Source organism: Anabrus simplex, chromosome X (assembly GCF_040414725.1).
Source record: "Anabrus simplex isolate iqAnaSimp1 chromosome X, ASM4041472v1, whole genome shotgun sequence".
In the NCBI taxonomy this organism is placed as follows: Eukaryota; Metazoa; Arthropoda; class Insecta; order Orthoptera; family Tettigoniidae; genus Anabrus; species Anabrus simplex.
This window is the reverse complement of record NC_090279.1, coordinates 212,110,354-212,133,247: the sequence shown is the minus strand read 5'-3', so window position 1 is coordinate 212,133,247 and position 22,894 is coordinate 212,110,354. Positions and strand designations below refer to the sequence as shown.

Here is a 22,894-nt window from a genome sequence, read left to right as displayed (position 1 = left end):
AACACTTCAGTCGCCATATTGTTGCCGCTGGCGTGCGACAAGACCCCAGAACGTCACGGTAACTAGGAAAATAAACTCATAGATGGCGCACATAGTAGCTTGCAAACACGAGTAAGCGATATTAGACACAGGGACGATGTTTGGAATGTCTGCTCTACTCACACAAAATAGAGGATCAGAGTCTGGACTCTGGAGGCGATTCGATTAGTGTTGAACGAGCCCTTTATCTTTGAGCCCCATCAGCTTGCAAACGTTTCCATCATGTTTTGAGGTGGGATCATGTTTGTTCGATGTACGCCTCTAATTCTCTTCCAGGGTAACACGACTGGACTGGTATACAGAGACAATATCCTCAAATCTGTGGTTACAAGATCTACTGCCACTGTGATTGAATGCTTTACATTAGCGGATGATAATGCTCGTTGTCATCGAGCCAGCCTGGACAGTCAGAACCTTGAGACGCATGGCGCGCAGTGAGTAATGAGGCCGGGATTTCTGCGGATATGACCTGTGTTGAACATGCGGGGTGCGAACTAAAGAGAGCAATCCGTTCTAATCCTCCTGGTAACATTCAGCAGTTGACTGAAGCTGCTATCCAAGATTAGGAAATCTACTCCAAAATAAATTGGATTATTTTGTGCTGAGTATGTTTCATCGTGTTTCACGCATGCCTCAGGGACCGAGGTGGCTACACACGATATTGATCTGTCTCACTAAGAACGGTAACTTCGTGTTAAAAATCCCACAATACCATTTTTTTTAGTTTTTTTTTGCGTTTCTCTTACATTTGCATACCCGAATACATGTTTTTCTTGGTATATAGATACCCTTTATTATATATAATGTACGCACATACACGCAACAAAATAAAAAGCGCACTGAACCAGAATATGTAGAATTTTGTTGAGTACTGTAGTTACGGAGGGAAGATTCAAGGGAGAACCCAACGAAAAGTACATGCCACCGCTTGCGAATTTATTGTTGATACCTATCCTGTAGGTCGATATAATCTTATCCGCGTATTGTATGATTTTTGCTCTCCTTCCATCGTACTACCAGGTATTACAGATGCATAAATAGGAATGTAGAGTAAAATCGTATAAATATTCTTTGCTACATTCAAAGTTAATATAACCTCACTCTCGTTACAGTAGACAGGAGGAAATCTCTCTTCAGAAAAGCATCCTACTGTGCGCGCCAACCCGCCATGATGTTGTGTTTGCATGTGTATTTTTATGGAAAGTGAAGTTACTCTCTCATGAAAAGTAAATAGTGATAACACTACCTAAAAATGGGTGAAGCAACGCATGGTATTGAGGAACTGAAACTTGAAGAACCTCTGTTTAAGCATGTCAAGTTTTATATCAGTGGAAAAATTCGAGATGAGGTAAAAAAGTGCAGATTCTGATCGATGCGCTAGCCTTTCCCGTAGATTTGCTTTTTTAATTGCATGTATTTAATCAATGCGATGCTAGAGGGGTTGTACGTCTGGTGTGTTTGCTTTTCGTAATGCAGCTAGCGATATTATTTATTATTACAGGTCTTCAATATTCTCCAAGATAATGGTGGTGAACGTATGAATTATTTTTCTGATTTTGTCACCCACTGTATTCTCGGAGAAGATGCTTCGGAAAGTGACATTTCGTACGCCAAAGATATACATGAAGTTCCGGCTGTTACTCAAGATTGGGTGATATTGTCTGAAAAATGCAAGAAACTCTTGCCGTATCCTTTAATTGATTGTAATATTGCGATGTGTTACATTTTTGGTAAATCGTTTGGGTAGTTGAGAGGATTGGAGGCCGGCGATTATATTCTGCACAAAATGCTGTTAATGTACGTTTATTGGTTTCAAATACTATTTTCTGTAATTTAATTAAATAAACTTGTACTTATGTATAGAGAAGAGTTTTACAGCATAACTTTGTGAAACATTCCTTTACATATGCCTCAGAACCAAGGGTTTCTCGTCCGAGGATACGCAGTTGTTTTGTGGCATTCATGCCTGTGTATCACAAGTGAGCAGAACAGACATCAGAGCACTATGGGCTATGATAACATTTAATGGGGGTAAATTATCTCTCAGGCTTGACAGAAGCTGTACTCATTTGATCGTCACTAAACCAGAAGGGGTAAGTAGCTGACCATATCAATTTTTATTTTGATGAGGATTTTAATTCTAGTACCCCTACCATTAGCTTTCGGATGTGTTCTAGTAGAATAACGGCTCAAGGAACTACTGTAACACTCCTTTCAAGTTCAACATATTTATTAACTCATGGGTGGTCACAATCAGTAATCATTGATGTGCATTGAGGGCTGTCGCCCAGGTGGCAGATTTCCTATCAGTCATTGTTGTCTTTGCGGTCGGTACACAAGCCAACTATCTCCAATTTGGGTCTCAGAAATTATTTAATCTAAAGGGTAAATTCCACAATTTCCAAAGAAGGAAAACACATGTGGAAATTATGATTTTTCACAGTCTATTCGTAAGTGATTATTAAATGAAAATATTTGCGAAGTGCGATGACACTTTTGGCATGGTAGCCATATTTATGACCTAGGCCTAGTACACAGTCAGTACATTACTCAACTTGGTGAAGGGCAGCCATAATGAAACTGCGACGTCACAAGCCAACACCTGACATTTAAATGTGCATGTATTGAATAGGAGGACATATTAAATTTCCTTTGTAAAGTAAACTTATGATAATCATAATCCGTTGCCAACCCCAGCACAATAAAAGCTCCCCTTTGCCTATCACTGTATCACAGGTCTTGTCCAGGTCCTATCCTAACCATCCAAACAGCAAGAATCGGTCCAGACCAATCGTGTTTCCACGCGAAACTAGAGGCTTCTAACCTGGGGGCGTGTGCCCCCCAGAACCCCTTTGCTTGTCCCTATATCACTGGTCTTGTTCTGGTCCTATCCTAACTGTCCTTACGGCAAGAACCAGTCCAGATCAATGGTGTAACAATAATCACCACCACCACCACCACCACCACTCATTAGTTCCTAAGTAGAGAGCTCGACAACATCCTTCTCGACAAGGCCGCAGGCATGTAAACAAAAGACAGTCGTTCTGTGCGTGTGAAAGCCTTGTCTCCAGGGCTAAATTATTGATAAATTCACGACAGAAATCACAATGAACCATTAAAATACTGGAAATTAAATGCAAAGCAAAAAAAACATAAGAGATCTATCCGATACCGCTTGAACATGCGATCATTATGGATCAATTTAGGAACGTGCGTGCATGTTTAGGAGTGAGAAGATATGAAACGATACGTGAAGCAGCAGTAAGGAGAGATCCTTCCTTTATGCTTGCCAGGGACCCACCGATCCACCCCAGAAAATGTTATTACTTATACTCCGCATGGCCTTACTTCTAAAATGAAGTTTCATAAAATAAATGGGCATTGCCTTCCCTCTGTTGCCAGCGTGCTACGTGTGCGAAAACAGCTGATGCAATACGACCACGGTAAACAGGCCTTGTGAAATGTACTACCGTACTCAGAAAAACGAATGAATTTGGATTGTAAAAACATTCACAATAACTACACTTACTAACATCTGACACTAATAAGAGAATATATTTTTAAGAATAAAAGGGAATGAGGAAATAACACATCACTCACCGCTAATGGCTGGCACAGGAAGGAGGTTATGGCCTACAAAGGGAACGCTCCACTGATCTCAGAGTCACTGTTACCCTCCAACAATGAATCCCTGTCACTATCACCAGCTTCCAAAGATATTATGAAACTTTCGATGGAGTTCTCCACTACATCTTCATTTTCCCATGCCTCACGTATTAATCCTTGTGTATTGCGCACAACTTTCCTCCAGTCATCGGCACTGACATTCGCCACAGCTTCGGCTAACAGGTTTTCCAGCTCGGGTAGAGGATTGTGGCGACGTTTAGTAAATTCACAGATGCCTGCAGACTGAACACTGAAAGGCACAATGGTCTATAATTATGATGTATGTATGTATAACACTTTTTCTTTCTACAAGTTGATGTACGTCGCGCCAACACAGATAGGCCTAGGTCTTATGGCGACGATGGGATTGGAAAAGACTAGGAGTGGGAATGAAGCGGCCGTGGCCTTAATTGAGGTACAGCCCCAGCATTTGCCTGGTGTGAAAAATGGGAAACCACGGAAAACTATTTTCAGGACTGCCGACAGTGGCGTTCGAATCCACTACCTCCCGAATACTGGATACTGGCTGCACTTAGGCAACTGCAGTTATCAATCTTGGTGATATATAACACCTTTAGTATCGTCGTAGGTTTATTGTAAAGGGGAAATAACCTCTATTTGGTGCCGGTTTCAGCTACTGAACTGTTCTCATTCTCTCAATATCACTGTGAAAAGGCAGACAAAGGGTGAGTAGTCAGACTGCACGGATCCTAAATAGCTCTGCCGTCAACTGTAATAATGGCCTACGCATTACTGAAGAGGCGTGTTCGGGAAGTGAGTGAGGTAGTTTCCCTTTGCTTTCCTTGCCGAGCCAGACATAATTGTTACATATCAGTCTGCCAAGCCCTCTGAAACACAGCACCAGGCGATGCTATGAGTGACATTTTCACACATCATTCATAACTGGGACTGGCTGCATTAGGAATGCTAGTAATGATTTGCATCGCTCATATCTCAGTGACTTTCATATTGCAAAAGCCAAGGGTGAGACTGGGACGGTGATCATTGTTTTAATATGAAGTACAACTGGACAACCATCCTTTATTAACACTAATCAGAGGGAAAAAATGGAAGGGATTCAACACTTCGAAAAATGAAGATATCGGCCATAGAAAAGGCCACGAGGGTCGCGAAAATTAAAGACTCGCTAGGATTCACAAACCTAATACTGTTGAGATTGGAAAAGCACAAGTGTTGACGAAGGGAGGTCGGATAGGATAGACGAAACTGAGGAGCATGGCACAAATAATGGAAGCAAAGCCCGAGCTCAGCTTATGTCCCCGTGGTCGCCAACCCACGCTCTGAAGTTGAGAACCCCCGGGGCCCCTTTTAGCTGCCTTTTACGACAGGCAGGGGATACTGTAGAAGTTATCCTACCTACCAACCCTATCCACGGGGGATGAGACTGGGACAGGTCAATGAAAGTAACAAATGTGTTCTCTTTCCGAGCGAGCTGGCCGTGCGGTTAGGGGCGCGTAGCTTTGAGCTGCAGCTATGAGGGTACAGTAAACCGCTTATTTTTGGTTGCAACATAACCCTTAATCTGAGCCCAAATTTTCTCTATTGCATTGAAATGGCAGCGATAAGATGGAAGTCGAATAACTTTATGTCCATGACGTCTTGCAATTTCGTCCACAGCATACACTGGAGATTGTGGCTTGTTTTCTTTCACAGGCCGCAACAGTTCACCTTTTGTCATGTCGTGCCACCAAGAATGTTGTGCCTCCTTAACCACTTGGCAAGAATCGACTTCTTTGCTGCCATTGGAGCTTTGTCCTGAATTACAGAATGGTAGGGGACGTTATCCATTATTATCGTACAATTTTCAGACAGGTTATTTATTAACGTATATTCAAACCAGTTCTGAAAATTAACACTATTCATCTGCTTGTGGTATTCGCCAGTCTTCTTGGACCTCAGTACGTAAAAACAGTTGGGTACAAATCCGTTTGCGATACTGGCATGTAGCACAATAATTCTTTCCCCCTTATCAATGGGCACTGCCATTGTACCATCCACAGAATCATTGGTCCAGCCTTCTCCTACGGTATTATTTGCATCGATCCATGTTTCATTTAACCACGCAGTCCGATCAGAATTTTCCTTCATAACCTCCCTTAAAGACCAGCAGCGCCACATCACAATAACACTTCTCTCCATTAATACTCGCCGGCCATTTGATTTCTTGTAACAGAATCCCAGTTCCTTTCCCACAACATTCAGTGAAGTCTTGCTTCCCTCACTTTCCCTCAGAGACTCACGTAGTTTCACAACAGTAGGGTGGTCTTTTCTGCGGTAGTAGTCATAAATATGCCGATGAATGGCATCTTTCTGGAAACTCTCCAAATTCGTCACTGGTGTGGCCCGATTCCTTTTCTTACCCGGTGTTTCAAACTTAGAGGATCCAGGAGATTGTTCCTCAGCGTGGTATTTCTCCTTTTCAACTGCCACTACTGTGTATTTACTTAGGTACTATTTGGTAGCGTCGGCAGTTCTCTGTACGGCTTGTGCTAAAGGAAGCAATGTAGCACCATTTTCCTTTTCTTTCTCAAAGTACTTGCGCACGTTGGACACAATTTCACAGGCATGGATTCTCAATGGCGTGCCTTGTCCCACACCTCTCGATTTCTTGCAACTTGTCCTCCAGAACTACACTGAGACATGGTAAACACGACGAACTAAGTGCATTGATACATGGACGTAAATAAAACTACAGCTATTTTATACTCTTGAATAATTAACCTTTTCACTGCCGAGTTTTGATGACCAGCTGAGCCCTCTGGGCCAGGTTTTTTTAAGGAAGTAGTACTTTTACAGATACATATTTACTGATACTATTAATGGAATGCATATCGTCCTCTTAGCCCTGCAACCAAATACGGGGTCGGGAATGAAGTGAGATTATATTTTATACCATATTTTTATGGCTGGATGCCCTTCCTGATGCAAACCTCAGTTGAGAAGATAATAAATGAATGAATGGAATGATGGTGAATTAAACTGGGTAAGGTAATGGAAGGAATCAGCTGTGGTTTATGAATAGGAACTGTCCCGACATTTGCTTGGGAGTGCAAAATGGTGGTGGTGGGGAGAAAGACATCCTCCGGACAGCTGGTGGTGAGGTTCGAACCCACTCGCCTGCCGAGTGCAGAGCTTGTCCTCCATAGCCGTACGGTATCGTGTTAATACGCTCGGCTACTCCGCTCGGTGATACTATTACTGAAATATAATATAAAATTTTTGATCCAAGAACTGGTATTATCAAAATCATTTACATTTGGGGAAAAAATAATTCATCTGAGGAAGGGGTGAAAATTCCGCATGAGATTCATCATTACTACTTTGTCTCGCACTTTCTTGTAGTTCAGTATCGCCACATTATTCTCCATCTTCACTATCGAAATATACCTCTCCAGAATCACTATTTATGAGAAAACATTCAATATCTTCATCAACAAGAGATGAATGTATACTTCAAGGTGCCATGATGGCTACACGTTAGCGGGAAAGGTGTTCCACTCCAACAAAGCTGAAATAACACCAGATTGCTTTCAAAACACGCAAAATGGAGTGGTATATCTGCCGTACAGAACTTCTTTGAGCATTTCCACAGAATCTCAAAGCATGTCACTATATCGCATTCATTTGTGAGATCGGTGAAGTACACACTGCACTAAAACGTATATATACGGGTTTGGCAGTGAATGGGTTAAACCTATATTGTATTAACTTATGCTATGCTAAACTGTAAACTACACTATACTGTACTATACTTGAGAGATAAGGACTAATATGAAAAAAACACTTAATTACTGAAGAAAAATGCAGATGATCACGATCCGTACCGAATACCACATACGCTGAGCGAGATAGGTTAACCACGTGGTGAATATAAACATTAGAGTTGGCAACTACGTTTCGAGATCGTCCTCTGCCGATATAAATCGATATGAATGGCAGCTTGGGATTAGTTGGATGTCTATGCTTCAGCACATAACCACCTGACAGAGCCAAAGTCTGCCAAAACGTCAACTCGGAAGTAGAGCCGTGCGGAGTATAGGCCTATACAGAAAAATTAAAACAGAGAAATTACTTTGCAAGTTCACACAGTAGCGAGAGTAGGAATTAATGTGTTCAAATAGAGGGTTATTATGATATTGACCGCACGTACTGTAGAAATCGTCTGCTAAGCCAGCATACTTGAATTTCAAATCACTCGCGAGGTTAGTTTCATCTCAATGTCATACGCAATTAAACTCCACTTTAAACCACGGTAAATTCACTTTCAATATTTTGTTAATTACTTAAATACCACACGGTGTGCATACAAGAGCCATTAATTAAATAGTCTTGAATTGACAGTTATGGTACCATGATCACGAGCACATGGTAAGGGTGAATTGCAGCCTTCCTCCTTCGATCTACTATGTGCTCGAGACTTTCTACAGCAGTACCAACCTTAAAAATGGTCCACTGGGGATAGAGGACGTGAAGTCACGGATTGTGGAACGGCGTCCTGTTTCAATAGCATGGAAGCAAAATGCAACAAAATCATTCAGTGTAATAAGCAGCTCACTTTATTGAGGTTACTGATGAGAAATTGGCACTTTTCAATTCTTAACACTACTACTTATCTGTTTAGTGACTTAGAAAGTAGACCATGTGCAGTGAAACCTTGTTAAGACATTTCTACAGGGGACAAGGAAAAAGGCGCAACCATTGTGGTCGTATGTTTCATACCAGGGTTGGTCTCCTTAGCCATTAAAGCCATTAAAGGCATCCCTGAATTCAAGAATTGGAAGAATTGGAGGAGAAATATGAATACGAGTATCAGCCTACCACAACTACTCTAATGAAAGTTATAACGTAATACAGGACACAGAAAAGTACAACATACTCTAAAATAATTATTGTTAAAAATTAAAAAGTAACTTGCATACAATACAGAAGAAATGATTAACCTATTTCTTTCTAGGAAAAAGTGTTGTGATGCTTGACTGTCTTTCACACTCATTTCGTCTTCGTACAGCTCCGTCACGTAGGTGATGGAGAAACAAAATGTCCATAATCTCCATATACTGTTTGTACTGTTTGGACTATGTTGGAAATTCAGAGGTGCCAACAATTACGGATTGCCAGCCTGAGCGGCTCAGACGGTTGAAGTGCTGGCCTTCTGAGCCCAACTTGGTAGGTTCGATCCTGGCTCTCTCCGATGGTATTTGAAGGTGCTTATATACGTCAGCCTCATGTCGGTAGATTTACTGGCAAGTAAAAGAACTCCTTCAGGACTAAATTGCCGCTTCTCAGCGTCTCCAAAAACCATAAAAGTACTTAGTGGGATGTAAAGCCAATAACATTATTATTGTTGCCATTGATGCTTTCACAGCCCGTACTTATAGACACGATACTGTATAGGCTTTTGAGTTTTTAATCCGTGTCAAGAAAATAAGGTGGAAAAGCTTTACGTTTCGCAGAGAACTGTGTCATCAGAAGAAAATCTCGACTGTCCTCGAGAATGGCTTCTTAAACAAGGACTTTTCGAAATTTAGATGTTATAATAGAAGTGGAACATTATTATTATTATTATTATTATTATTATTATTATTATTATTATTATTATTATTACGGATTTCACCTCATGATTATGGTCAAAGGGGATATTATTACAAAAAATAGCGACATCACAAAAACATAATTTTCTATGGGGAAAAAATGGAAAGGGGAAAAAAATGAATCCTTCGGACATTACTGCTCAACCCTCCTGATTGAAAATTCATTGTAATTGAAAGAGCTGTTCTCCATTATAAAACCTTAGGTAATATTGTATTTGTAGCATTAAGTGTATCTGACAGTAACTCTCCCACAGAAATGGTTTACAGTGTTGTTAGGAAAAATCGGTGGGAATTCAGGTCTACATGGAACATGGTTCCGAAGGCGAAAATTCCATCACAGCGGGAAGGATGCTTCAAGAAAATCCACACTGAAGAAGCAGCTGCTGGGTGCGAAACAAGCTTCAAAGAATGTTTTATGACAGAACTAACTGGTAATGTGCAAATTTTATTGTGTGATATGAAATGCTTCAGATTAAAATGCTTTGGGAAGGGCAAAGGAGATGTCATTATTGAGAAGGTAGGAGATACTTTGGATTTAGCTCAGATTTCGGGGGGGGGGGCATTACTGATAACCTATTCAAAGGTTGGCACCTCTAGAAATTACAGTCTAGTTCTTAATAGATCACTTTATTTCAAAGATAATGTTCGCTTGACCAGCGAAAATCATGGTGCTCTTCAAGTCGTCAGGTTATACAGGATGTTGAATAATCTGGAGTCGAGGTCCGACTCATTGACTGAATGGTCAGTGTTGAGGCCTTCGTTTGAGAGGATTCCGGGTTCGATTCCTGGTCAGGTCAAGGGTTTTAATCGCATGTGATTAATTCTTCTGGCCCGGGGACTGGGTGTTTGTGTTTGTCCCAACACTTTCCTCTTCATATTCAGACAACACACTATACTATCAACCACCACAGAAACACGCAGTAGTAATTACATCCCTCCATATAGGGTTGGCAGCAGGAAGGGCAGCCGGCCGTAAAACAGGGCCGAATCCACGTGCGATACAGTTTGCACCTACGACCCCACAGATGTAGGAAGAAGAAGTAATCTGGAGTCGAGTTAGTGTTAGCGTTATTCTACTATAACATAGCTGCTCACAGTCAGTTCTCTTGCACCTCAGTAGAATCCACTTCTTAGTGACCTTCCTCTGATCTTTTAAGTTATGTTTTCTTCTTCTGATTTCTGGTTGTTCTCCCTTTAATATTATGTATTGCATCATAAAAATTAACTATGCTACTTGTGTAATCTGCAGGTGAAATATGAACATGCTGTTCGCCACAGTTTAACCATCATCACTCCAGACTGGGTGTGTGATAGTGTGCGAGGTCGCAGCCGATGTGAAGAGGCTATCTATCATCCAAGACTCCTTACGTTTCCCAAACCTAAGTCTCCAACACCACCCCCTCCTCCTCCCCCTCCTCGTCCCCAACCAATTGGTCCGTCAGGTGAGTAGTTTCACATATTAACAGTAACCTATCTTAGGAAGAATGGTTAACTTTCATTGTTTTTAAATGACATCCCAACTGGTATTGTCTTTTAATATTAACAGTGACCATTGATTTACTCCATTCTCTCCATAATTTTCAGTCCAGAGTTGCTCCGTGCTCCTTTTCACCTGCTTATCTTTCTTTAGTGGATTATATTTCCTCCTTGGTCATTCAGATGTTGAGAAAAAAATTCCTACTGCTTAAGAGTTCTTTGATTTAATTTTTTACTGCTGGCATGGGGTCCGCTCTTTGGATCAATGGGCATCATTTTACACGACCACGTTCGACATTCTGAAGGAATGCTTGCGGAATCTTTATCAAGCTAGCATTCTGTAGCAGGTATATAAGTGTGGGCCAGAGAAATAGATTGATAACTGGGAACTTCTGATGAATTTTTAGACGAGGGCTATTCAACAGAAGATCATGTTTCTGTTTTGTCATTCAATACCTTGCATTTTGCTCAAATTAATCTATCGGCAAAATCATTGCCGAGGTAACTGCCATCTTCAAGTTCTTAATGTATCTTCTCATTCTTATCTATACAGCGAACTATGGAACTGTCAATTGTAATCAAGGATGAACTGTGGATCTTTCCTTCCACAATTTTGATGGCTACAGATTTTGAAGTGTTGGGTTGCAGCCCTGTTTCATTAAATAATTTAAAAGGTGTACTTGTCAGTTATTGTGGTGTGCTCTTGGCTGCTACTGACAATTACTATACTCCGCACGGCCTTACTTCTAAATTGAAGTTTCGTAAAACAAATGAGCATTGCCTTCCCTCTGTTGTCAGCGCGCTACGCCTGCGAGAACAGCTGATGCAATATGACCGCGGTAAACAGCCCTTGTAAATTGTAATACAGTACTCAGAAAAACGAATGAATATGGACTGAAAACAAATTCACAAGAATTACACTTTCTAACAATATCTGGCACTAAAGGAGAATGTATTATTAACAATAAAAGAGAATGAGGAAATAACACATCACTAACGGCTAATGGCTGGGACAGAAAGGAGGTTATGGCCTACAAAGGGAACACTCTACTGATCTCAGAGTCACTGGAACCCTCCAACAATATGACAAACACACTAAATATTGAAGGAAAATGCAAAAGATCGCGAACCGTACCGAATACCATACACGCTGAGCGAGGTAGTTTAACCATGTGGCGAATGTATATATGAGAGTTGGCAACTAGGTTTCGAGATCGTGCTCTGCCGATATAAATCGATATGAATGGCAGCTTGGGATTGGTCGGATGTCTATGCTTCAGCGCATAACCACCAGACAGCCAAAATCTGCTAAAACGTCAATTTAGAAGTAGAGCCGTACGGAGTATATATCTTCAGCGAAACCCTTGTACTATAATTTTGGAAGGTCAGGAACGAGCTGATTTCCATACTTCAAGGATATAGTTTCTTCAGATCAATCTTCTAGGAAGAAATCCGTTGTCAGGTTGTATGAAGCAGGTGAGGGTGATGCCCCACAGTTGATCTCAACCAGGTTTGTTCTCTGTCCATTAGCTTGGATAACTGTTCTGTAATTGCAATATGACTAATCTCAATTTTGATGGTAAGTTTCTAGGTTGTGTTTTTTCTTTGTGTGCTTGTTTAATTGTATCATATGCTTTGGAAATATTTTGAAAAATTACAGCAACCTTATCCTTGCACTATTTAGCTGAATGTAAAGCACTGTCCAATATCGTACATTAGTGTAAGTTCCAGGAACAGAGGACAATCCACGTTGATTTTTATTAAAACTTGCATAACTTCGGAGTCTTGCATTTAGTATTCTTCTCAGAATTGAGCAGATATATACTGGCCTCCAGTTTTCACTGTTGTTCTCATCACCTCCCTTGTGAAGTAAGATTGTATAGGCTTTTTTGAAGCAAGGAGAAATATACAAATTAAGAGACATGAAAGTATAAATGAGGGGTAAGTATGTCTGGTAACTGATCAACCTAATTTGATGCATTTTATTCAAATAGGTTTTTCAGGAATAGTTTTGTGATAAAAGTTGTCCTCTTCTGGGGTAACTTCGGCCATGTCAAGAACGTACAAGAAAACATTACGCGGCCACGGGTATTGTAATTACAATCCTGTTTACTTCCAAGAATGCTTTAGAAGAGATTAATAAAGCCACAATAACAATAAACGGGGAAGTTTATCCCGACGGAGAGGAAAGACGGTTCCTATTTTCAATGATAAATAGACGGATATCACTTGACATAGACGATGCGCAATTAAGAACTTGATTGACGGCCCAGATATTTCCTAATTTAGAAGGCGGTGTATTATGAGAACAGTCTACAAGATTGCTTCTTTTCCAATCTCCTTTTCTCTCCATACTATTGGGCTTTATGATTTTCGTACTTTTTATTTATTATCTTTTGTACCATTACAAATAACTACGCAATGCAACACGTAATTTGTAATATCATACAATGCTTGTACGCTTAGGCTAAATAAAATAGTTTCTTCTTTGTGAAAAATGCGAATTTGATCACTATACTTCTGTTTCACTGCAAATCATTTTAATTTGTTTGTGATTGTTGATACTGGGCTTCTGCAGGCTTTTAAAAACCATTCACAGTGGTCGAAGTAACATTACATCGAAGAAAACTTTGTTTCCTGAGTTATTTTTATGGAGGCCGAAGTTACCCCAAAACATGGGGTAACGCCGGCCACTCTTTCAATAATCATAATTCATTACTGAATAACAATTAGAATTATGTTCCTATTTAGAAATGAAGAACAAACATGGTGGAACTTATATTATATTTTTCAGAAAATTAGAGGGAATATTTCACATTTTAATTAAAAAATATACGAAAAAGTCGCCGAAGTTACCCCGTTTTACGGTACATAGTCGATAGGTGGAACCATTAAATTCATACCAGTACTAACAACTTATAGTTCCATTTCTATGAGTTTCGACTTGACAGTTAACTGGAAGTCGTACATTGGTGCCAAATTGTTATGAGTACAAACAGCTGATTAACGACACATAACACGAACAGAAATGTATATACTTGAAAATAAGTCCAGAGTCAATTATTCCTTGTAGCAACATGAATAACTCGCATAAGATTAACAATGACACGTAACATATTTAGGATACGGCTATAAGATAAAAATAGATCAATGCTCGAACAGGTAAAACTTGAGAAAATGAAATGACATTTCTACTCGCGTTGCTTCTTCTTCTTCTTCCTGATACGTTTCTGCTTATGCAGGTCGTTCATCGCGTTGCTAATAGATTCAGTTTCTCCTAAGGAAGGAGAAAAACCTACAAAGGGAATAAACTCATTTCTGAGTGGCAGACAGGTTTATGCCCATGCCTCCTGACTATTTCATCTACCACGTGAATTGGGTACTAGGCTTGTTTTGTTTCACAAGATGCACGAGATCCTCCGTTCCTCATGAACCAAAATATTGTGCTCCTTCAACCACTCAATCAACTCCTTATTTCTAGCCGGCCAGCGTTGGTGCTTTGTCAAGAATGACTGAGCGAACTGACAAGTACCCCAAAAATAACTAAGCACAATACAATACTCAGCTGTTAGCTCGTGGTTTCAGTAAACAACAGATCGACAGCGCTGGTAACCGGAGCAAGAGTCTAAAGAGCTTTATCGGAGCGATTGGCTGTTTATTAATTCAGTTAGCCTCCGCCAAAAGCCGGAAACTCGTGAACTGACCTATAGTTTAAATTGTTGCTACATCATTATGTAAATATTTATTTCATTTCACAGCTGCAGGTTGGTCATTCTTGCTGGGGCATGAATTACTGGTGGTAAATTATATTTTAATATTTATTTATTGACCATTGTTTACTTCTCATTTAACAACATTTTAAAAATCTTGTCTAATCTTTTTAAAATGGAGATAAACGTGGGAGAAAAGTTGCTGAAGCATGAAATAGAAGGGAAAATGTGGCAAAATGTAGTAATCGCACAAAAAGATGCAATATATTGCATTAAAAAAACTCGTGTCCTCATCCCGAGGTAGTGCAGCTCTTTTCAGGCACACCCCCAATGGAGGTGACTGCATGTACCATTTCAACCACATACCAGCCCTCCTGCCATTCTTAAATTTCTGGCAGTACCAGGAATCGAACCCAGGCCCCCGAGGACGGCAATATATTGCATTTATTTTACTTCATTTCATGTCCCCAAATACATACAGTAGAATCTCGATAATTCGCGGTTAATTCAAAATCTCATCTAATTCGAAGCAGCTCTCGTTCCTGAAAACATGAAATACGGTTTTGCGTGTTATTTAAATCATTTAATTCGAAATGCGGATAATTCGTAATTCGAAGAACAATGTCGGTCCGTCACCGAAATTCAGACTTTTAATTCGAAACTGCCTTTACATTTTGAACAAAAAAAAGTATTTTACAGAGTAATTTAAATTCAAAATTTCGCCGTGTCGTGAAAGAACGCGTCTTCCGGAACGTGAAGGGGTAACTTTGCGCACTTTCACCTACTTCGGCGTGTCAACAGTGTGCTTCATATCTGCTATGAGGGAATCGTAATTATTTTGTATTCGGCGTTTTAAGGAACACTACAATATCACGTAGCAGCCAGTGTGTGGAGAGGTAGAATCCGCGAACAACACTGGCGATGTCAACAGTTGGCGAAAAAGCGTGGCTTATAGCCTATAATCAATTCATACGCACCAAACAGTATTGTCAGTGCCAATGAAACTGCATTGTTTGTTTGTTTTATTTTTTTAAATGCTGAGACCAAACATACTTATGGTTCTAAAGGAGAGAATTGCCAGCCGGGAAATGTACTGTGTTGTTATGCAGTGTACACGGAAGCGAGAGACTTCTTTCACCTGTCGTAGGAAAGTTCGAAAAGCCACAATGTTTTAAGGGCGTTGGGTACTTTCCACGCCAGTACAAGGCATCTAAAAATGCAGACAGTACAGTAATCCAAAAGATAAAGCATTTGCACATGGGAGCCAGTATAATTTTTCCTAGTCTTTGAATCGTGTTTTTCTTCCTTTCGTTGCGTGAGGTTATGTTTGTCATTGTTTTATACAAGTGCATTATTTAAATAATGTAAATGCACCTTGTTAGATAAATTTCTGAAATAGTGTTTTCCATGGCTTTTGAAAAGTTTAAACTGAGAATCAAGGTGATTGCATGCATTAATGGGTCTTAGAAGTGCCATGGCGGGAAATTGTACAAGTATAGTCACTGTACTGATGTAATGTGGACGGAACTGGTAGACTTTCTCCCCTCATCATGGGAAAGTTTGATAAGCCGCGATGTTTTAAGGGCGTTGGGTACTTTCCATGCCTGCACAAGGCATCTAAAATGCATACAGTACAGTAATCCAATGAATAAAGCACTTGCACAGGGGAGCCAGTATAGATTTCTCCTCATTTTTGAATCATGTTTTCTTCCTTTTGATTTAATTGCGTGAGGTTATGTTTGCCGGTGAGTTATCCAAGTGCATTATCTGAATACTGTAAATGCATGTTGGATACATTTTGGAAATAGTTTTTTTTTCCATGGCATTTGAGAGCTGTAAACTGTGAATCAAGGTTAATTGCATGCAGTAACAGGTCTTAGAATGTACTGTGACACCGCAAGGATTGGTGTTTCCGGAAGAACGTACGTGTTGGCTGTTAATTCGAAATCACATAATTCGAAGTCCAATTTTTGCGTCCCAACGACTTTGAATTAACAAGGTTGTACTGTATATTGACCGGTCTGTATAAAAAGAACTGTATTTGTGGAATGGTGTTGGAGCTTAAAATCTTTTCACTTGTTATTTGATTTAAATAGTGAACAACTCTCATACAGTGGCATTTTCTATACTGAGTATGAATTATCATCAACTGTTTAAGTGCAACTTCACTCTCATTAATAGCCTTTTACTATGGTTCCTCAACGAGATACATTTCTCGCTGCATTTTCTTTACAGACCCTAACTACCAGACATTGAACCTTTCTACATCTCAAATCCTGGGCTTCTCGGACGATGTGACTGATTCTAAGTCTCTGGAGCAGTCTTTGGGGACCGTGGGGCCAGTTGTAACCCAAGGGACGAACAAAGCTACTCTATTGGAGCAGTTGAAACAACGCATGCCTTGGAACCAGCCAGCTACAAGCTCAGCAAGTAGTTCACAACCCAAACCTACTATTGTACAGCAGCAGCCTCAACTAGGATTGGCTCAACAGCAACAGCAGCAACAACAGCAGCAGCAACAACAGCAACTACAGCAGCAGCAACTAGCACAACAGCAGCAGGTGAGGTTGACTTGAATAAGCATGGTGTTGAAATCTAAACCTTTCTGGTGTTTGTAGTAGTTTCTTCATTTGAAAAGCAGGTAAATTGACCCATTGACATCAGATTTAAATAGCTTATAATCTGAGTTAGATATCACAGTTAAACGACCTAGCAGAGAGATTGGAACATGCTAATACAGTGTTCTATCTCGGACCTTTTTTAATGGGCGCATCACCCTGCCGTTTGTACAGACTGTCCGGCTAACATAACCTGGATGTGTGCTAGTTACGTATGAGGTGTGTGTCTTCAAAAGGTGCTCTTTCGATTGCTATGAGCAATCCAGACCAGTAAAATGTAATTCCTTAAAATTTATGCCAAACCCGATCATGGGTACTTTCCATGTGCCTTTTACTTTATGTTTCTTGCGCTTTTTCCACAACTTTTGTAAGGTGGAAATAGCCCCTTTTGAACAGACAGTACTCATATTTAAAACATGAGGTGCTCCAAATTAAAATGTAAATACTGTAAACTGTTTATTTAAATGGTAAATCTTCATTGTCAGCATAATTGCATCAATTACACCGTAGTTTAAATGTTTGGCTTAACTATCACGTAGTGTCATGCGCGAGCTGTGTCTGGATTAGTGCGGAATCGCATGCGAGCACTATTCCGCACAAAATCACTAACCCATATGGCACTCCACAGCGACCGAGTTGTAGGGCCTGGTGTTACATGATTATGAACGAGCAGTAGAACACTAGAAGTTCAAAATACTCTGTTATGTGTGGTTCCTGATAAAAACAGTAAAATAGTTCAGTTTTGCAGTTAATGTTTACTTATCTGAAATAATTATATTAATGCCCTGAGGAGAATAAATTAAAATTTTATCGTAATTTTTTTTTAAACCTAGTATTCCCCGCCCGGCTACTCATTCCTGCATACTGGTTGACGAAACTTTCTGGGGAGAACACTGCTAATATATACTGTAGTTGTTGTGCCTGCAAAAACAGCTTCATGAAATATTTCAGCTTGGAACTTTTACTGGAATGGTGCTGTCATCTTACGTTTAGTATTGTGCGAGTTATAGCAAGTAGTATTTGTTCTTAAGGATAGACATGCTGCAGGTCAGCATTTCTCCAGCAATAATGTCACCTAGCCGTTTCTGAAGGTGCTTCAACAATATAAAAATCAACCAGGAAGGTTTTTATTTTGAAATTTTGTACGTAAAATGCAAGAACATGAACTTTCAGTTACAGTGCTTTAATACGAGTTATTTGATATGGATGTCCTCGTAATGTGAAAAACGCTACACTTTTTCCATTGCCAAGAACTTTCACATCTTTTCCCCTCGCTGTAGCAGACAACGTGCATTTTGGTGACTTTTTTTCCTTTCTATTGGGAGTTGTTTTGTTGCCTACATGTTGGGTTTTATCAGGAGTTTTGTCAAATGGAAGTTCCATATCCTCTTCCTATGGTGCCATCTCACAGGAGCTTCTTAAGTTGATTCCCAACTGTCATGGTACAGAAACGTTCCCCAGGATGTATAGGTGTCACTTTGTAAGATCAGCTTACTAGCCGTTCTGACCTGTGGTCTAGAAGATCCAACCCTGATCATTGGTGTCAACAGTCAACTACAAGCAGGAGAAAGGAAGTATTTTAGGTCGACTGTACAGAAGACCAGGGCGGATGAAATCAAACTAATTAGTCCTTTTCCACCTAGTACTACAAAAGATGGTGCTTGATATCCTAGAAGAATTACCATTGCAATGGTTTGGCCACATTGCGTGAATAGAGTCGGTAAGAATGCCCAAGACCTACTTTGAAAGAAAGATTACTGGTAAAACGCTGCAAGGCAGATGTAGAGGTTGCTGGAGGAGGTAAGGTGGAGCCCAAAATGGAGAAAATACTCAAAGAGAAGTGGCTGCAAAACAGAAGTTTGTGAAGGATTGTTCATTCCTGGCTTATTAGAGTGGAGAATCGTGATGGTTACTAGAGCCTGGCAGTTATAGATTAAGAATGCAAAGTTTACTCTAGCTTGAATGACAGTTCTGCTATGAGATTTGCATAAACATTAGGTGCCTGGGCTCTACTCTCACTACATTACGGAAGAGCAGACCAGAAGACGCTTCCTGCTAGGCATTCAAACCCATTACTATATGAGCTCTAATCATTATACAGTAGAACCTCGATAATTCAAAATCGGTTAATTCAAAATCCCGCCTAATTCGAAGAAGCTCTCGTTCCCGGAAACATGAGATACAGTTTTGCATGTTATTTAAATTGTTTAATTCGAAATACGGATAATTCATAATTCGAAGTACAATGTCGGCCCCATTACCGAAATTCAGACTTTTAAATCTAAACTGCCTTTACAGTTTAAAACAATAGTATGTTACAGAGTAATTTCAACTCGAAATGTATTCGCGTCATAATAGAACGCGTGTTCCGGAACGTGGAGGGGTAGCTTTCCGCACTTACACTCACTTCGGTGGGTCTACAGTGCGCTTCATGGTTGCTAAATTGAATGAAATCTGAATTCTTTTGTATTCAACCTTTTAAGGAACGCCATAATATCACCCAGCAGGCAGTGTGCGGAAAAACAGAATCCGCGAACACTGGCGATGCCGACAGTTGATGAAAAAACGTGGCTCATATAATAAATTCGTAGGCACCGAACAATATTGTCATTGCCGACGAAACTACATTGCTTTTTTTTTTTTTTTTTTAATGCGAGCCCAAACGGTCTTATGGTTTTAAAGGAGAAAGTGCCAGCCGGAGAATCGTACAAAGGTCGGGGATGGGGATCATTGTAGTGCTTTGCAATGCACATGGAAGCAAGAAACTTTATCCCCTCGTCATAGGAAAGTTCGATAAGCCACAATGTTTTAAGGAAGTCGGGCACTTTCCATGCCAGTACAAAGCATCTAAAAATGCAAAAAGTACAGAAATCCAAAAAATAATGCATTTGCACAGGGGAACCAGCATAATTTATCCTCGTCTTCGAATTGTGTGATTTTTTTTTTTTTCTTTCGTTGCATGAGGTTGTGTGTGCCAGTGAGATATCCAAGTGCATTATTTGAATACTGTAAATGCACTTTCTTGGATACATTTTGGAAAGAGGTCTTTTTTCATGGCATTTGAACAGTATAAACTGTGAATCAAGGTTAACTGCATGCAGTAACGGACCTTAGAACATTTTGTAACGCGGAAAGAGTTGGTACTTCTGAATTGCGAATTGGCGGTTAATTCGAAATCACGTAATTCGAAGTCCGATTTTTTAGTCCCAACGACTTCGAATTAACGAGGTTTTACTGTATATTGATATACAATCAGTAAAGCCACTGCCAAATTCAAAACTCTCCCTCTGGCACTCTGTTGTGAATACCCATTACTGCAAAATACCTGTGTTGTTGTTAACAGTTACTTTCTCGATGTCACGCCTGGTGGCTCTCCAAGATACGTTCTGCAAATATCGTAAAAGAAGTTTGACCCCATATTTGAAACAAGGCATTTCACCTCTATCCTACATCTCTATTCATGTGATTCTTAAATATTTATTCATCAATAGCACTTTGAGTATAGCCCCAGGATATTGAAGTTTTGCCTATAATTCTTGTCCTAGAGGAGTTGTTTGTATTTTGACAACATTTTAATGGTTGTCACATTCGTTTAATGTTACCATAATTAAAAGTTTCTCATCTTTTGCAGCAACAACAGCTTCAGCAACAACTACAACAGTTCCAAACTGTTCAGCAACAACAGCAACAGCAGCGGCTGGCCATCATGGGTCAGGGAGGACAACAGCGTCCTGCTCCTCTCCTTCAGCAACAACAGCAACAGCAACAGCAGCAGCAACCACCACAGCAGCGGGTGGTGCAAGGAGTTGCACCTCCATGGAGGCAAGCCTTAGTAAGTGTGTTCACTTAAGAACAGGTTGATTTCACTTGATAGATCTCTCGTACTGCTCGGGCTCTCCTTGAAATCTCCACCTTCACAAGGGCAAAATTGATGCCGCTGTACATGGCAAACCCACCAATCAGTTCAACCAGTAGTAGTATCTCCACTGCAACAGTGTTCACCCATATCACATTAAACTGTTACTCCCATCAACCTTGTCATCCAGGGCAAACGGTTTTGCTCAACCCCTAGAGTTCTTGCTGTTTGGACATCCTAAGGGAGGCCTTTAATTATAAGGCTCTGTCAAACAGGAAATGGACTGTTCACTCGGACAAAACGAATGTGGACAAGTCAGGACAAACCCGTGCGAAAGCAGTCACAATCAAGTGCGTACTGACTCAATTTTTTTTCTTTCTTGAACTGGTGTTATCATTTTGTTGTTTTAATCAAATGTCCAGCAACCCCTGTGGGTGGGAGACGCAGATGAAGAATACCCCCTCAGTATCCCCTGCCTCTCGTAAGAGGCGGCTAAAAGGGGTGACCAAGAGGCGATGACATTAGAGCTATGAAAACTACTTGTGATCTTTGTATTCAACGTGCCATGTGTTGTACAGGTGTTCATGACCACACACTAGATCGATTAATTTTTCCGTATCTTCTGGAGACATTGTTCGGTGTTGGCCGCGCAAACTCCATGAAAATTTAAAGCTGTCCGTCTGTCCACTGCGAACTAGTCTGGTCCGCTGCAGTAGACCGCCTTCTGTTTGACCAGGATGATGTAATAACACAGTGTACCGAGTCCCCGCGATCTGGCCAGTTTCGTCCATGCTGTCAGTCTGCTTTCTGTTTACACAAGAATGAATGATGAGTTTTCCACCTAATCAATACTTTATTCTACAAAGTGTTTAGAATTATTTACATTAAATATGAACATTATTCATAAACAATGTTTATTAACAAAGTTAACGAAAACATCTTGATGTGGACGCACCTTTAGCAATTTCGTAAACATCTCTGCATAACATTGAAGGAAAATTTACAGAAATGAACAACTGAGGCTTAACCAAGTCAACAGAACATATTTCTCACAGCTGACAATTTCGCACAAACATGCGATGGACTCGGACAATCTCAGGTAGCTGTCCGCTATTACGTGTCTTATTCACCAGGATGGGCAACCTGAGAACTGCAAACAATAAAAAACAATTTTAAAAATTTACGAACTCACACCAGATAAAGAAACCAAGTATTGAAGAAATCTGTCCTCTTTGGAAGAAAGGAGAAAAGCTCATGGTACTTATCAGATGTGGTAACACTGGTGTATTTCTCTCCAGGTGCAAAATACGGGACAATTACCATCCCGGATAGGAACTGTGCAGGACACGGGACATTTAACACGAATACGGTACTGTCCCGTAAAATCCGGGACGTCTGGTAACCCTGCCAGTAAGTCATACCTCTATACAAAGTTGTCGTGATTGCACTCCATCCTTCACCTGTGAGCTTCAGTGCAGATTCTGCCCAGCTCTGTACATTAGCATGACTGCCAACACTCTAGCCAAATGAAGATGTGGGCACTGCAGTACATACAAAACCCGTTAAGACTTTTGAAGTTGGATATAAACTGGTGCTTAGTTTAGGGGTCTGGCTGAGTGGCTCTGGTGGTTAAGGCGCTGGCTTTCTGAGCCCAAGTTGACAGGTTTGATCCTGGCTCAGTCTGGTGATATCTGAAGACCATGGATACATCAGCCCCATGTTGGTAGATTTACGGGCACGTAAAAGAACTTCTGATGGACAACATTCTAGCATCTCACTGTCTCTGAAAACCATAAAAGTTGTTATAGTTGGATCCATGAGAGTTGGAGTTTGACATTTGAACGACGAAAGCAGTAACTACGAAGTGTGCTGCGTTTTCATATTTACCTTCATCTGCGGAATATCAGCCTTTAATAA

At 40.4% G+C, this 22,894-nt stretch overlaps 1 protein-coding gene across 3 annotated transcripts in view; it reads left to right on the top strand.

The window, feature by feature from the left end:
• The first annotated feature begins 1,208 nt into the window (after positions 1-1,208).
• Positions 1,209-22,894, top strand: part of LOC136886347 (PAX-interacting protein 1) — a 136,616-nt gene continuing 114,930 nt past the window's right edge. For all 3 annotated transcript variants that reach the window (XM_067159085.2, XM_067159083.2, XM_067159082.2), the window contains exons 1-6: positions 1,209-1,387; positions 1,541-1,725; positions 1,955-2,132; positions 10,567-10,759; positions 16,739-17,064; positions 20,753-20,953. In XM_067159085.2, coding sequence (XP_067015186.2) covers positions 1,292-1,387; positions 1,541-1,725; positions 1,955-2,132; positions 10,567-10,759; positions 16,739-17,064; positions 20,753-20,953 — 1,179 coding nt within the window. In that variant the 5' untranslated portion in view covers positions 1,209-1,291. The remainder of the gene's footprint in view (positions 1,388-1,540; positions 1,726-1,954; positions 2,133-10,566; positions 10,760-16,738; positions 17,065-20,752; positions 20,954-22,894) is intronic.